Source organism: Venturia canescens, chromosome 5, assembly GCF_019457755.1.
Source record: "Venturia canescens isolate UGA chromosome 5, ASM1945775v1, whole genome shotgun sequence".
Lineage (NCBI taxonomy): Eukaryota > Metazoa > Arthropoda > Insecta > Hymenoptera > Ichneumonidae > Venturia > Venturia canescens.
This window is the reverse complement of record NC_057425.1, coordinates 3,918,049-3,934,723: the sequence shown is the minus strand read 5'-3', so window position 1 is coordinate 3,934,723 and position 16,675 is coordinate 3,918,049. Positions and strand designations below refer to the sequence as shown.

The following is a 16,675-nucleotide window of genomic DNA, read 5'->3' as shown; positions in this document are numbered from 1 at the left end:
GGAAAGCTTTTTTATTTTCTCATTTTATATCGCGGTGTTTCTAAGGGTTACAGAAGTTGAAAAATTCACTGTGAAAAATAAATTGAAGTATGACGAGCGCACTGAATTGTGGGTTTTATCGGTGACACGAAACGCGGAGCTCAATAATTATTCACATGATACCGAGAATGTGCAGTTAATAGCAGCTCGAGCAGCTCTGTAGATTACCCGACTGTGCTTTTTATCATGCTCGTGCGTAAAGCTTTTACACAAACACTGCAATATCAACAAAATCTTAAGGCTTTAACCGGAGCATTGAACACACGATTTAAAAGTTATATTTCGCTCGAATAATTGACCGCGTGGCACACCTTTTCAGAGGATTTTTCAAAACAGTATTTTCAAATTCACCGAGAAAAATTCAGTGAAATCATCGTAAAATTATTTCGTTGATAACTCCGCGAGCATTTCCCGGACGTTTTTTAATGAGTATCTTCCACAAACAGGCAGAATGCCAAGGATGAAATGCAATAAAATATCCACGCCTTTTCAAGTAACATTGTTCGCTGTCACAAAACCGACGAGTTCGGTGCACACTTTTCAAATGTTTTGTCCCCACAATGAAGTGAATAATCTCGTACTAAAATACAAAACAATTTTGGTCAAAATTTTTTTTTGTGGAAAGCCTAACGTGGATTAAGTCAAACAAGTTATTAACGATGGAAAAAAGTACGAGAATAGTGGAACGTTGATACGGTAATAAGTCGGTACCGACTGCATTCATCGATTAAATCGTTCTATACATACTTTTATGACGATCGTTATATAGAGTTAGGTGCTCTTTACTCGTTCTCTTGCATTCGTTTATTCACTTCCTTTCATTGGCACGTGCCCACATGAAAAAAGAAATGATGCTGTTTTTATAGAATTTGGAAAAGTTCGTAAAGAGATTCGAATAATTTGGAATAGGAAAACGGATTTGAAGCTGTTCGAATCGTCTCGTGATTTCGATTTTCCAATTCGAAGTAGGATTTCTCGATGAGAAACTAACGAACAATGATTTCGACTCTAACTTCGAATCACTTTGTATTTTTTTCGTATTTTCATTGTTTTTTAAAGTTTTTGAAATTCAGGAAAATTGAAATTTTTACTTGGCTTCGATCCCAGCAACCAGGGAACTCCATTCATTTTATTTCTCGAATTTTCTCCATAAAAATACCAAAGTTCGTCTCAAGGGTTATTGTGAGACTACTCTAATCCGAACGTAATTTATTTATTCTGATCAAAAACACTCAAAACATTGGATCAATCGATATATTTTGCAGTTTTATCTCCTAAGGACCGGAAGAAAGTATGAAACTTCAAAATTCACAAAGATCGAGAACCTTTCTCCATCAAACGACTAGAGGTGATAAAAAAACGTTCGGACATAAAAGTAAAACTGGTGAATGAACGAGGGCAGTGAGCCTAACGATTTTTCCTCGTTCCAAGTGAGATGGAATGGCCCGTGTATACAGGAGATGGGACGAGATGATATACACGAAAATTGAACATATATTTACGACGATTACGTCGACGTCGAGGATGAGAAAGGCATTGGCACGCGTGCGCTCTCGTATCGACCAGATTCGTCGTCGACGCCGCCGTCGTCATCGTCGTCATCGTCTGTGTGATGAGGCTTTCGGCTGTGAGTTCCTTCGTCGAGACGGAGGACTCGGTTGTGGGCAGTCCTAGCTCCCGACGACGACGGCGAGGACGACGAGGTCGAGGACTCGTCCGCGACCGAGTCGGACCGACTCTCGCGGCTGTACAGACGCGGGGCTCCGTAGCGTTTTGTTTTCCAATTAGACGTAACGGGCTACTGGGAAGCTCGAAAAACGAAAAAACACGCGCGGGAGTGCGTATTTTCGAATTTTCGTGCACGTGTGTAAATAAGTGCATATTTATACGGAAAAATGATGATGATGATGATAATAATAATAATACAGAAACGTAAATAAATAAAGGAAAATCAGCTGTGAACGGTAAACATGAGAATATCGAGAATCGACTGTCTCCAAGGATTTTCACAGCTTCCAACGAGGCATTGATCTCTCAAAAAATATCCAATAAATCCATAGTTCGATCGGCCTGATAATAATTAACGAAAAAAACAGCAATTCCGCTGAATATTGTTGCCAGTTAAACGTTATAAATCGCCAATATATCGTGGTTATGAAAAAATCGTAAATAAGTAGAATAGAGTGAGAAGATGTGATCGAGTTTTTCTCATGACATGGTCTTGTCCCGATAGAGACAATGTGACTGCCTAAATAATCGTTACAATTGGCGCTCCCAAAAAGGAAGAGAATGCCACCCCTTATCGTACTTCCGCTTACCAAATTGACGGAAGCTTCAGATAAACACATTCGATCGGAGCAGCGTACGGTCGAGGGATAGTCGCTCGGTCCACGTGTTCTTCGCTAAACATATACACGAAAATAATAAATGAAATAACGAGCGTCATTGGCAGTCGTTTGAACGCAGTTGCAGCATCGAATATTCTCGATCAATGGTAACGTTCCAAAATTATTGTCATTCCTTTGCTTTTCTTTTCTCTCATTTTATCGTTGCGCTTATCAAATATTTATTCAGTGGTGCGCGACCGATAAAGTTTATTGAAGGACTCCGAGCAGTCGAGAGCTTACGAGCCGTACGGGACCGACAATTGAATTGCTCTCGATCTACGAGCTCAGCTGTCAACCGTAAAGTGTCAAAGTTCCATCACATTTCTGACGAATTGACTTGTCAACTCCGGGCAGCTGTTTCATTTCACGATCTCATTACACCATGTTTGCTTCGCTCCTGAGCTCTCGTCAATTCGATTTTAAAAACAGTGCTCGAACCTTAACAAAACTCGAGAACGTGCCATAACTCTGACGGAGTGATTTTTTCAATCAGTAGCGAAAGATAAGAGCAGTTTCATGCGCTAAGACAACAAGCGAATTTGCATAGATTCCATTTAACTGTGTAGATAAATTACGCGAATGTAGAAGGCCTCAGGCCAGTTGAAAGAGAACTTTTGCTTCAGAGTTTCAATGGCAGTGTTTACGAGAAGCTGCGACGTGATTCCACGCACTTTCCGCAGGTTAGTTCGGTTCGAAGTGAATCATCGAGAGGCGCAGATCTGGAGGCTCGTGGATTAGCGAAGGTGTTGGGAGAGTTAATTGAAAAGTACGATTTCTAGAGTTTCGTCGTTGCCAGCGAAGCGACGAAACAAAGTTATCTGTCGCCTTCGTGTTTTCAGATATAAATCAATCGAAAATAAATGTACATTTATCGCCGTTCCGGGCGATATAAAAGGAAGGGAAACGGAACGAAATATGAGACTCTGATGAGCGGATACTGATCAGAGTGCTCGTGCTCGTCGTCTCGTTTGTCACAGCCGACGTTACATTTTGATTATTTTATTTTTCCTATTTGCAACTTAACTAAAACGATCTCGAACTAAGTGCGCGTATCACCTAATCAAAATACGCACTACTGTCCTGAAAATCAGGGATCCACTCAAGTTTTCACCTTCTAAGCCCCGAAAAATAGAGCCCACAACACTTGTGCTCAAGATAACGAAAACAAATCCCACTAATTCGACCCAAATATCTATAAAAAGGCCAAGATTTGCAGCACAACTCGCATTCCGATCCGTACCTAGTGTCGCGTTTATAGTTCGGTTGTCATTCGGTTAGACTTCTCACACTTAAACTCTGGCCGAACTTCAGGTCCTCTACAGAAGAGAGCGAATCAACTCCAGCAACGAAGGTGTTAAGGTACTTTGCTCCGATATGGGACTTGAAATATTTTCCACAATCATCTCGACTTCTGACAGAATATTTTACAATCGATCTCGTAACTCAATAACGACTAAGCATCTGTTTTTTCATTGAAGAGTGTATTAAGAATCCTAGATCTCTTTGTCCACAATTTTTAATACGAATTGAGTATAATTCCTGGATGGAAAAGTCTGTGCTGGGACCTAGCGTTTACCGCTCGACGCTCAACCACCAAAAATTTTCCTTCACGCCCCTCCGGAAGTGTTTGTCATAGTCATTAATAAAATCGCATTTTTATTGGATGTTCAGGTTGCAATCAGTGCCGCAGTCCAAGGAATTCCAACGGTTCGCTTTACTTCTTCATTTTTTCCACGCCCACAGACAGACTTTTAACCGAAAGGAGATTGAATTTTCACTCGTTCATTTGCGGAACAATGCACGTGTCGTGCACCACCACCGCCGCGGATAAAGACAATCAGTACGAAGCTTACACGTGCATTGGGATATGCTCGAATCTCATCCCATCAACGAGGTACTGTTCAATCGAACGACAAACACTGACATTTCGTGCGGATTAATGGACTCTCGGTCTCTATTATTTTTGACTCGAATCATGGCATCATTTTTTTCGATACGTGCTTCCTGTCGGCGAATATCGAGTCGAGAAAAATTATTATTTACAGTGGTTAATTAGCTTCAATTTTTCGATCCTGCTCTCCCCCCTTCAGCTCGCATATTTGATCAAATCCAGTCGAACTTTTCATTTCATCTTCAATGTCATTTAACTCATATTCCAATTGCAGGGGGAGAATTATGGTAAATTTAAAGAAATTGCCTTCCAGTAATGATAGTGCGGTGACGAGCTGCTATTCATGGGAAAGACATTCAATTTTTCCATTAAAAACATAATATTCATTGCTCACAGTAGGAAATTTTAACGGAGTATTTAGTAAATTTTGACGTCACGGTGAATTTTAGCGCCCTGCACTCTGTCCAAATTTTCGTAGGAATGTTCATGCCAGAATGCGGCTATACTGGGGACATGGCAGGGCTATCTTGCCGCTACGTCAGCCTATTTCTCCATTGTTTTTATATGCTCAGCCCTCTGTTGAAGTGTGTAAATCATCGTTTGAGTGTGCTACGGAATTCGAAAAGGAGTAATCGATAGCTACGTTAGGGCAAAGACATTTTACCGTGATGCGCCGTAAAATTCACTAAACATTTTATAAATTTTAGTATACGTACCGTAAATTTCACTATCTGCAATATTAACGATTATGAAACTTAAAATTCCGCATGTGAAAATTTCACAGTGCGTTCGTCTCCGCAGTCAAGCAAAGTAATATTAAGCAAGAATTTCATACTTAATATTACCGTTTAATTATATCCGTGTGTCTTTGAACGCAGGTAGTGTTTCGTGGCGGGATCAAAGTGCGGGATGGAAAAACTCTACTCATTGGCAGCATCCCGAACGTCGAGCATCAAAACGGTGGACTGCGGCTAAGAACATGGCTCATTGGAGTTTTGTTGTTTCTGGTGGCATCCCTCTTGTTTTTGAACACCTTCATCACCGGACAATTTCGACTGGCACATCTCATCAACGCAACAGCATTACGAAGTATGTTTTCAGTGAAAAAAAATCCTCCGAAATGGGAAAAATCTGACGAAACCGAAGCCTACAAACTCTAATTTTTTACTTACTTTAAACATATTTTTCCAGATAGTATCGTAGATCAACCGATTCGTTTGGTCAGCCCAAAAATATCGGGTTACTTGGTCAACAACAAGGGATGTCGGATCGCTGCTTTGGACCCATTCGATCCGATTAGTCGACGTTTCATCGAAATTGAGAAACCTTTCGAATGCGAAAATGGCACTCAGTTTCCTCTCATCGAATCCAACGAGACTGCCATTTACGTAAACCTCTCGGCACAATATCACTATTACAACAAATCGGAAAGCCCTAATTGTTGTTGGACTTCGTTTACTCGTAAAGCTGGTCAGGATAACGCCGTTACGTAAGTGTAGAAAATCTTTATTTGCTGGGGAGGATTTTTCTATTTATAATGCATTGCATTTTGAAAAAGTTTATCTGAAAAACATCATTTTTTCAACGTCCAATCAAAAGTCAATGAATTCTTTGAATAACTGATGTGTAATTGCAGATTCGAAAATAGGTGTCACAGTTTTGAGGGATCAGCGAGGATCGAAGTGGAGTTTGTAAAAGTAGAATGCTTTCGAGAGAAACAGCAGATCTATCGTGACTACCATGCCTTTTTACCACGGAAGAATAAAACGGAAAAGAGATGCGAATACTTGGACAAAAAGTTGGAAGATCGTCTGAGCGTGTTGATCGTTGGTTTGGACGCGGTATCGCGCTTAAATTTTCACCGTATGATGCCAAAAACGGTGAAAGCATTGAAGAGACTCGATGCGATCGAGCTGCTAGGTTACAACAAAGTGGGCGACAATACATACCCGAATCTGGTGCCAGTGCTCTGTGGCTTGTCATCGAAAGAGTTGGAGACTGCTTATATGGGTAATAATAAAAAAAAACCATACGATGACGGGCCGTTTATATGGAAAAATTACAGTGAATCGGGGTATCGGACAATATTCGGTGAGGACGCGTGTTCAATGACGACCTTCAATTATTTGAAGCCAGGATTTCGTAATCCACCAACGGACTATTATCTTCGTCCTTACTGCGTGGCAGCGGAGTCTGACATCGGGAACAACCACAAACTGAACGCGAATCTGTGTCTGGGTGGTAGAAAGAATTTCGAAAGTTTACTCCAGTATACGAGCAAAGTGGCGAAAGAATTTGTGAGCAAGCGTTACTTCGGGTTCTTCTGGCAAGCGAGTTTGACTCACGATTTTTTGAATTATCCACAACTAGGAGACGTCGCTTATAGCTCGTTCTTCCGGTCCCTCGGCGACGACAAATTGTTGAATAATACAGTGCTCGTAGTGATGAGCGATCATGGAATGCGGTGGGGAAGTTATCGTCAAACTTACCAAGGCAGAATGGAGGGAAGTTTGCCATTCGTTTTTTTCGTCTTCCCCGATTGGTGGAAGCTCAAGTATTCCAAGGCAATAACCAATCTGCGCAGAAACACCGTCAGTCTCACCACACCTTACGATCTCCACGAAACTCTCATTGATATTTTGACGCCCGATAACCTAAGCGAAGAATCGATGCTTAGGCGCAATAGACTCATGCACGCGGCCAGCCTGCCTCGGGGCATCAGCATGTTCTCGCCCATACCGGATTATCGAACTTGCTCAATGGCCGATATATCCGAGCACTGGTGCATGTGCCACACCAGTAACAGCGTTTCCCTCAACGACACCAGGGTCCACAACGCAACGAGCTATTTGATCGAGCAAGTGAACGCACTCGTGAAAAATTATCCTCAGTGCTCGTTTCTCAAGCTTAAAAAATTGAAGGACGCCAAAATGTGGATCGGCAGCTCGGAGGAACCCGGCGAAGACATAAAAGACGCGCCCTGGATCGATTTCACTATAACCGTCGCCACCGAACCCGGCGGTGCCATCTTCGAAGCTTCCATTAGACACAATGCAACCAGCAACAAACTCGTCGGCCCTATCAGCCGGCTGAACGCCTACGGTACTCAGAGCGCCTGTGTCGATGACTTCAACACGCGTCTTTATTGCTATTGTTACTGATTTACTCACGAGCTACCAAACAATAACATATCCGCCGACTAATGTATAAAATATGTGATATTTTGTAGAATTTCGAATAAATGTTGAGTATTTCTCGTTACACTTCCTTCTGTGCAGTTTTTCAGAACTGAAAATACGTGGCAAGGCAATGCCTTCGACGTTAGCAGTTGTTCGTCGTGGCGATTCAGTCAGAACATTCCACGGACATTGGTGCTCGGCCTGGAGCATATGGAAATCATTTTCATCTTTTGTATATCGTGTAAAAAGCGTTTTTTATAACTTGCAAAAGCAACATGTGAATTTTATAGTCTCCTATACTCGGGCAAAAACTCTTTGAAATTATGCCTTCGAACACATTCGACGAACATTGGAATTCGAAATCGTTTGGGACTAAGATTGAGGATAAAAAAACCTTCGAAATTTGTGCCCAAAATACGAAAAGCCGACAATGAAGTTGTTTTTAATTCTTTATACATGAAAATGAACGGTGCTGGAGTTTTTTTTTTCACCACACTTCGTAGGATGCAAGTTGTACGGAACGGAATGCAAGTTGTACAGTAAATTTTGGCCTTTTTATAGGGCTAGATTTGGGTCAAATAGGTAGGGTTTGTTATCGTTACCTTGGGCACAAGTGTTCAGAGTTCTATTTTTCGGTCCTTATAAGGAAAAACATCTGTGTAATGAGTCGATGAATCCCCGAAATTTACGGCAGTAGTGCTCGGATGGGAGTTTCGTAAAACCCAGAACACTTGCGTCAGGCACGCATCTTTGGTAACGACATGTCTATGTGTTATATTCGGTGTCTTGATTAGGTGATACGCGCACTCAGTTCGAGTTCGTTTTAGTTAGGTTGCACGAGAAAAATAAAATAATAATAATTTAACGTCAGTTGTGGCAGTACTAAAAAAAAATAAAATAATAAATAGTTTCTGAGGTTTGATTAAACTTCTTAAAAGAGCATTTTCTGTGTGCACAGAGCCTTTTTTTAAAGGTAATTCTGGTTTTTCGAAATGTCCGGAATGTTGTACAATACCGACTAATATTCTTATCTCTTGTTTATCATTTTCGTGATACTTAAATCGTGCTAATTACATATAATAAAAACGGATTGCTGATTTGACACGAATCAACTGCAACCGTGCATCGATTGTTGCATCAGGTGAAGCTCGCGAGAGTCATCGTCGAAGTTCTCCGCTGTGACGGTCGCGAGTCAAATAATTTCTATATCCTCCTCGTGTCCGGTAGTGTCTACGTGGATCAAGATCGAGAAAGTTGAATTGATCATTCATCGCAGTAATACACACCAATTGGATTTTGAATTAATAGCGTCCGTACATACGAAAGCTGGATGACGAAGGATGGTCCCTTCTTCAGAGCCTCTATTGGTAAACCGATGATTTTGATCACCCGAGCCATTGTCATCACTCACTTTGTTCGTATTTTCGTCAAATTTTGTTTTGCGTCCTACGAAATGAGTTCGCTTTGCCAAAAAAGGGTCAATTTTCTTCAGTTTTTTTTTTCATTCTAAACTAAGAAGATTTTACTTGTTTCTAGAGTTTCATCGTTGCCGACAAAAATGAGGAATTGCATTTAAAAAAAAAATACAAAAATAATTGCGCACGTTACTGTGGAATGGTTTTTCGAATAATTCATCCGCTTTTTTGTTAAAGCAGGAGACGACAGTAAAGGAATTTTTTCCTCTCGAATTTGATAAAAATGGGGAGTCGAACGAGATTTTGAAACCCCGTTATTGTCACGTAGTAGCTGCAATTTGAATGCTAAAGCTCGCATTGAAACTCACAAGGAAAGGTACTTTAGTGTCCGCCTCTGATTTTGATAATTTTTTACTATGTTATAGTCCATCCAAAAATAAGAGACACGTATTTTTTTTTATCGGCCGAAAGTTATTTTTAAGGGGTGAAATCAACCCTCAAAGTTCGGCATGTTTTGCGTCTAGTAGAGTGTTTCATATAGAAGCACTCAACCGATCGAAACGAAACCAATTGCAAAATGTTTGGCATGTCAAATAACCCATATGACATGTCCAACTTCTTATGCACCCTTACGGCAAAGGGGTGAACCACCCCCGAATATTCAGAATTTTTTCGTTTAACAAAAATGTACTATCCGATTTTAATAAAACAAACGCCATTTTGCAGAGCAAAAAAAAATAAAATCGACGTGTTTTCGGGTTTTCCTCAAATCAAAAAAATTAAGGGGGTAAAACACCCTTAAAATGTCAAATTTTGTTTTGAGCACTGGCCCCTTCTAATTTTAGTATTCTTTTCATAGAATATAGCTTATCAAAAAATAAGAAACACGTATTCTTTTTTATCGGCCGAAAGTTATTTTTAAGGGGTGAAATCAACCCCCAAAGTTGAGTATGTTTGGCATCTGGTAGAGTGTTTCATATGGAAGCACTCAACCGATCGAAACAAAACCCATTGCAAAATGTTCTGCATGTCAAATAACCTATATGACATGTCCAACTTCTTATGCACCCTTACTGCAAAGGGGTGAACCACCCCCAAATATTCAGAATTTTTTCGCATAATAAAAACTTACAATCCAATTTTAATAAAAGAAATGCCATTTTGCAGAGCAAAAAAAATAAAATGGACGTGTTTTTTGGTTTTCCTCGGATCAATAAAATTAAGGGGGTAAACCAGTCCTAAAATCTTGAATTTCACTTTGCGCGTCGAAATGTTGACATTCAATTCATATGGTTCCTTTATCATTGCGTATCGACTTATATGTTGAATAATATTTATTTCACATATTCATTGGCTGATATCATAATCGTATAGAGAATCGAATACTTTGACATGCTTTACGTGAGAAGTGTTAGTTTTCGTTCTACAGGTTCTACTATGACATCTTTAAACGGTTCTTGAAAATCTAATGTCGTATCTTCCACGATTTCTAACCGATTGAACTCTGCCATAGAAGCCTTCAGAATTCTCTCGAAACTTTCTTTCAATTCCACTTCATTATTGTTAACAGGACTGTCAGGAATGTTCATTACTTCAAATGTAAGAAGCAACAGTCTTATTACGTTCATTGGGTTGATAGACATGTTCATGACAATACGTTATTCACAATAGCAGACACGATAGTGACAGATAAACAATCAAACAGCAACTAAACTTCTGGAGTAATATAAGTAATATACGTCAGTTTTAGCTTCTTCATCTTGAGTGGGTGGCTTAATCGGACATCATCACAAAAACAGATTTTTTTATTTTTTCGGTTATCTCTCAAGCATTAGGCTGAGCGAGCTGGCTTTTTTAAGAATACATGGCTACGAGAAAGAAAGTTTCGAGAGAATTCTGAATGCTTCTATGGCAGAGTTCAATCGGTTAGAAATCGTGGAAGATACGACATTAGATTTTCAAGAACCATTTAAAGATGTCATAGTAGAACCTGTAGAACGAAAACTAACACTTCTCACGTAAAGCATGTCAAAGTATTCGATTCTCTATACGATTATGATGTCAGCCAATGAATATGTGAAATAAATATTATTCAACATATAAGTCGATACGCAATGATAAAGGAACCATATGAATTGAATGTCAACATTTCGATGCGCAAAGTGAAATTCAAGATTTTAGGACTGGTTTACCCCCTTAATTTTTTTGATCCGAGGAAAACCAAAAAACACGTCCATTTTATTTTTTTTGCTCTGCAAAATGGCATTTCTTTTATTAAAATTGGATTGTAAGTTTTTATTATACGAAAAAATTCTGAATATTCGGGGGTGGTTCACCCCTTTGCAGTAAGGGTGCATAAGAAGTTGGACATGTCATATAGGTTATTTGACATGCAGAACATTTTGCAATGGGTTTTGTTTCGATCGGTTGAGTGCTTCCATATGAAACACTCTACCAGATGCAAAACATGCCCAACTTTGGGGGTTGATTTCACCCCTTAAAAATAACTTTCGGCCGATAAAAAAAATACGTGTTTCTTATTTTTTGATAAGCTACATTCTATGAAAAGAATACTAAAATTGGAAGGGGCCAGTGCTCAAAACAAAATTTGACATTTTAAGGGTGTTTACCCCCTTAATTTTTTTGATCTGAGGAAAACCCGAAAACACGTCGATTTTATTTTTTTTTGCTCCGCAAAATGGCGTTTGTTTTATTAAAATTGGATAGTAAATTTTTGTTGAACGAAAAAATTCTGAATATTCGGGGGTGGTTCACCCCTTTGCCGTAAGGGTGCATAAGAAGTTGGACATGTCATATGGGTTATTTGACAAGCCGAACATTTTGCAATTGGTTTCGTTTCGATCGGTTGAGTGCTTCTATATGAAACACTCTACCAGACGCAAAACATGCCGAACTTTGAGGGTTGATTTCACCCCTTAAAAATAACTTTCGGCCGATAAAAAAAAATACGTGTCTCTTATTTTTGGATGGACTATAAGATAGAAAAAAATTATCAAAATCGGAGGCGGACACTAAAGTACCTTTCCTTGTCAGACAAACCAGAAAAATCACGACATAGAACATCATCCTTTCCAGTTCATTCGAGTTGAACTTCCTTCACGGGACGCGACCCCATTTTAATAGTTTCGCCGATGAAATAAAAATTTTGATTTTTCGGTCCTTAAATGTAAATTTTCTGCATCTTTTATTTTTTTGTCTTCCAATATCATTTTTTTCGAAGTAATCGCAAATTCTGATTCCATTCTCTGTTTCATTATAATTTTATTGACGTTTGAATTGTATTTGAATGCAGGCAGGGGCCGACAGCAAGCGCAACGGGCAGGACAGAAGACCTCTAATCGGCGACAACATCTCCATTGTTAGACGCAAATTCAACCGAGTGAGGTTGAAAATATGGTTGAAAGCGTTTTTTTTCTCTGTAGTGCTGATACTGCTGATCGACTATTTTTTTGGACGCAATTTTTCAGATGGTTCGTCGTACGAAATGGCAATACTAGGTTTGTATTAAATGGGAAAAAAAATGATTTAAAAATCATCAAATTAAGTCGTTTCAGCCGAAGAATGGGACGGTGTTTTACTTCGATGAAGCTCAAATCGCGCGATGTCCATTTGCTATAATTGGTGGTAACAAAAAAGAGCCAATTTTGTATTGAATTCGACGAGCAGAGTTGCCTCAAAGGTGCGATATTGGGGGAACACCGATCAAAATTTATTTGCTAATTTGACATATCGCGCAACATTCAGAAAGAATGTACATTCGTCATCGTTTACTGAGAACACACGAAAGGAAAGGGAAACACAGAAATATAAGAAATGCGATTACTCCGATCGAGTGGCGAGTAACCGTTTATTGTTGAAACGAACATCAACCGAGATCTCTCGATACAAGTCACGTAATCGATGTCGCAGCGAAAAAAAAAAATTTTTCTCGATTTGGTTATATTTCATTTGTTTTCAAGTCTGGAAAAGAAATTGTATTTTGACTCGTTCATTACCGGAAAAAACTTCGTGTCGTGCATCACGACGACGATTTAATAGAATAAGCAAAAACTCACATGTGCCTTGACATTCAATCAGAATTCGTTAGGTCCAGGTACGTATTAATTGGTTAAAGAAACTATCCGGGGGGGGGGGGGGGGGGGCATTTTTTTGCACGTATCAGCAGAGTCTTTCGCGATGATTCATAAATTAAATTCAATAAAAAAAATGTCATCCAATTATCGGTCCCCAAGAACGAATAGAAATTAAAAAAAAAAAAAAAAATCAATTCTTTGGACGAATATAAAAAAAAAGTTTTTGAGCGTTTAGGTGAACAAAGTCTGAAATTGGACTGCCAAAGAGAATTAAATTTCATGTCATTCATTCTCTATATCAAATTTCAACATAACCTTTTGAGAATCGAGCACATAAAAATTCATCCGCTCGTCGCTCCTTTTCGAGGTTGCCACGAAGAAATTTTTTTTAAATTTTGATTACTCCCAATTTTAGTGATCCCAACAGAATAATTGGATCCTCCTTCGTTAAATTGATAACTGATCCGAATTACTTTCAAACACAGGCAATGATTGATTATTGAATGAAGATGCAGGATGAAAAGACTTTGCTCATTGACAGCATCTATCATATCAAACATCAGTTCAGTCGAGTGCGGTGGAGAACTTGCTTCAAAGTTTTGTTCTTTCTCTTGGCATTCTTCATACTCATAAAAAGCTTCATTCCTGGAAGCGTTTATGTAAAAAATTTTTCCAATGTGACAGCATCGCCGAGTACGTATTCGATTAATGAAATCATCGATGAATTGAGGAATTCAAACGATTAACGAATTTTTTTATATAAAATTATTATTTTAATCAATTCAGCTTGGAGTCATATGACATTGTTAATTACTCTAATTAATCGAAGTAAATTTGATTGTTTGAAATTCATTTGAATCCTAACCTTTCACGAAATTCCTCATTTGGTCGCATCAACATTGATTTTTGTATAATTATTGACCAAAAAAGTGACATTTGCTTTACTGTAAATATGGCAAAGTGCATGAGTGACGATTAGTCAAAACGAGTACAAAAAACAATCCTGGAATCGGGAAAACCGACGCAACCGACACAAATCCTGTTTGATTTATCAACCAAATCTTATTCATCGGAGTTAAAACTACTGTCGATTATCCAAAGACGAGAAAACTGTTTCTACTACATCGTGAAACAATCGTGCTCCATAGAAATTGATCGTTCTCTGTCAAAACAGTCATTTTTTGAGTTTTGAATTTTTTTTAGTTGAATTATTTCTCACGACTAATCATACGAAAAGTATATCCACATGGCAGGAATCTTGACTGCAAAGTCTTCTAGAAATCGATAATTTTCTTTCAGGTGAGAGTGTAGATGAATCGCTCGGATTGATAAGCTATAAAATATCGAGTTATCTGGTGGAAAACAAGGGCTGTCGAATCCCTGCAGCAGATCCATTCGATTCCATCAGTCAACGTTACATAAAATACGTGGAACCCCTTAAATGCGATAATGGGGGAAAACTCCCATTGATCGAATCCAACGAAAGTGCCATTTACGTAAACCCCTTGGCACAGTATCAGTATTACAACGAATTTGAAAGGGCGAATTGTTGTTGGACTTCCTTTTCTCGTAAAGAAGGCCACGACAACGATGTCACGTGAGAAAAGATTTATTATTTAATTAACGAATTCGCCATTTTGTGTGTTTCGAGAACAATAATTTCCAGCTCTGCGTACTTCCAGGTTCGAAAAGAAGTGCCATCGTTTTCAAGGATCAGCATCGATCAAAGCAGAATTTGTAAAAGTCGAATGTTTTCGAAAAAAGGAGCAAATATATCGGGACTACCATGCATTTTTACCTCGGAAGGATAAAACGGAAAAGAGATGTGAAGATTTGGACGAGAAGTTGAGAGATCACTTGAGCGTGATGTTCCTCGGTGTGGATTCGATATCGCGATTGCATTTGCATCGGATTATGCCGGAGACTGTGAAAGCTTTGAAAAGTCTCGATGCGATTGAGTTTCTCGGCTACAACAAAGTCGCTGACAACACGTACCCGAATCTCATACCGATACTGAGTGGCTTGACGGCCGAAGAGATGGAGTCGGTTTATATGCACGATAATAAATCAGCGACTTTTGACGTTTGCCCATTTTTATGGAAGAACTTCAGTGAATCGGGCTACCGGACGATATTGGGAGAAGACGCAGCCAAATTGACGGCGTTCAATTGGCAGCGACCTGGCTACCGCGATCCCCCCACGGACTATTATCTCCGACCGTGGAGCGTGGCCGCGGAGAATGACATCGCAAACAACCAGAGATTCAACGCTCCTCTGTGTCTCGGTGGCAGAGAGTATTTGGATTGTTTGCTCGGGTACGTGAGCAAAGTAGCGAAGACGTTCGCGACGAGACGATACTTCGGGTTCTACTGGCAGACGAGTTTGGGTCACGATGACTGGAACTTGCCGAAGCTCGCGGACTCCGGTTACAGTAGGTTTTTCCAGTCCCTCAGAAAAAGCACATTACTGGATAACACGGTTGTCGTGGTGGCCAGCGACCATGGGTTGAGGTGGGGAGCTTATCGCCAAACGTATCAAGGCAGAATGGAGGGCAGTTTGCCCTTCGTTTACTTCGTCTTTCCCCGATGGTGGCAGCGCAAATATTCCCTCGCGTTCGATAATCTTCGTAGAAATACCGTCAGCCTCACAACACCTTTCGATCTCCACGAAACTCTCCTCGATATCTTGAGAATTGAGGATATCACCGAAGAGTCGATCATCCGGCGAACCGAACGTCTGAACAAAACAACTAGCCTGCCTCGAGGCATCAGCATGTTCCTGCCCATTCCTCACTATCGGACTTGCTCGATGGCCGGCATACCCGAACACTGGTGCATGTGCCACACCAGTAAAAACGTTTCGCTGGATGACGTCAGAGTGCTCAAGTCATCGAGCTACTTGGTCGAACAAATCAACGAACTCCTGAAATATCACAGTCAATGCTCAGTCCTCAAGCTCAGTAAATTAATAAACGCTAAAATGGTAATCGGGCGAACCGATGATATCGGCGACGATCAAGTCCCGGCCTGGATCGATTTAACGATAACCCTTCAAACCGAACCCGGCGATGCCATCTTCGAATCTACTGTCAGGCACACCGCGACCAAAAATCAGCTCACCGGTTCTGTCGCCCGATTAAACGCTTATGGCAATCGGAGCGCGTGTGTCGATGAACCGAAATTGCGTCTGTATTGTCACTGTCATTGAATCATTTGCGAGCACAGTCAATTATAAACTGTTAGGAATCCGACGACTGGATGTGGATTATTTTGTTAAATAAATGTTGAATCTCATTAAAATTCCGTTTGCTCGATCTTCTTGCAGTAAGTATCACGATCAAGGGCTGCTCAAATTTGGATCTTGGATTTCCGGAATATTTGATCTCTTTCGCATCGATAGAACCTGAAATTTTAAGTGACCATGAAAATGAGTGATCGAAAAACGTGAATTACAGTGTTGAAGTTTTTCTGATTATGATAGATTTTGAGAGCTTCTTTGCCGAAAGTTCAATCAGTAACTGAAAATTAAAAAAACAATCAATTCATGCAGTAACTATAAATAAAAATTAGGCGGTTATCGTTCGAAATTTATTCACAATCGATAACGAACTGGGAAATCTCGACTGAACCGTTGGCGATTTTATTGTGAAGTTTAGTTTGTTGGCGAAGCA

At 39.8% G+C, this 16,675-nt stretch overlaps 2 protein-coding genes across 6 annotated transcripts; both read left to right on the top strand.

Annotated features, from left to right (window-relative positions):
• Positions 1–1,666: 1,666 nt before the first annotated feature.
• Positions 1,667–7,578, top strand: LOC122411606 (uncharacterized). Of its 5 annotated transcripts, XM_043420541.1 has the most exons (6): positions 3,141–3,192; positions 3,266–3,785; positions 4,098–4,320; positions 5,196–5,406; positions 5,509–5,806; positions 5,954–7,578. In XM_043420541.1, exons 3-6 carry the CDS (start codon positions 4,294–4,296, stop codon positions 7,476–7,478), a joined length of 2,061 nt encoding a protein of 686 aa, XP_043276476.1. In that variant the 5' UTR covers positions 3,141–3,192; positions 3,266–3,785; positions 4,098–4,293; the 3' UTR covers positions 7,479–7,578. The 5 variants fall into 5 exon arrangements, with proteins under 5 accessions (XP_043276477.1, XP_043276479.1, XP_043276478.1 ...); XM_043420542.1 differs by lacking the exons at positions 3,141–3,192; positions 3,266–3,785 and adding an exon at positions 1,667–2,533; XM_043420543.1 differs by lacking the exons at positions 3,141–3,192; positions 3,266–3,785 and adding an exon at positions 3,082–3,106.
• Positions 7,579–8,548: 970 nt separating this feature from the next.
• Positions 8,549–16,586, top strand: LOC122411602 (uncharacterized). Its single transcript, XM_043420530.1, has 4 exons — positions 8,549–8,863; positions 12,225–12,429; positions 14,305–14,602; positions 14,688–16,586. Exons 1-4 carry the CDS (start codon positions 8,837–8,839, stop codon positions 16,210–16,212), a joined length of 2,055 nt encoding a protein of 684 aa, XP_043276465.1. The 5' UTR covers positions 8,549–8,836; the 3' UTR covers positions 16,213–16,586.
• The last annotated feature ends 89 nt before the right edge of the window (positions 16,587–16,675 follow it).

What these genes read in the sequence shown, in the direction of transcription:
- LOC122411606 (XM_043420542.1), top strand. Translation starts at nt 4,294, where the DNA reads ATGCTCGAATCTCATCCCATCAACGAG. An exon ending in CAACGCAACAGCATTACGAA is followed by an intron (nt 5,407 to 5,508) that starts GTATGTTTTCAG and finishes ATATTTTTCCAG; the next exon opens with ATAGTATCGTAGATCAACCG. An exon ending in GGTCAGGATAACGCCGTTAC is followed by an intron (nt 5,807 to 5,953) that starts GTAAGTGTAGAA and finishes GTGTAATTGCAG; the next exon opens with ATTCGAAAATAGGTGTCACA.
- LOC122411602 (XM_043420530.1), top strand. Translation starts at nt 8,837, where the DNA reads ATGGTCCCTTCTTCAGAGCCTCTATTG. An exon ending in CTTCTTCAGAGCCTCTATTG is followed by an intron (nt 8,864 to 12,224) that starts GTAAACCGATGA and finishes ATTTGAATGCAG; the next exon opens with GCAGGGGCCGACAGCAAGCG. An exon ending in GTACGAAATGGCAATACTAG is followed by an intron (nt 12,430 to 14,304) that starts GTTTGTATTAAA and finishes ATTTTCTTTCAG; the next exon opens with GTGAGAGTGTAGATGAATCG.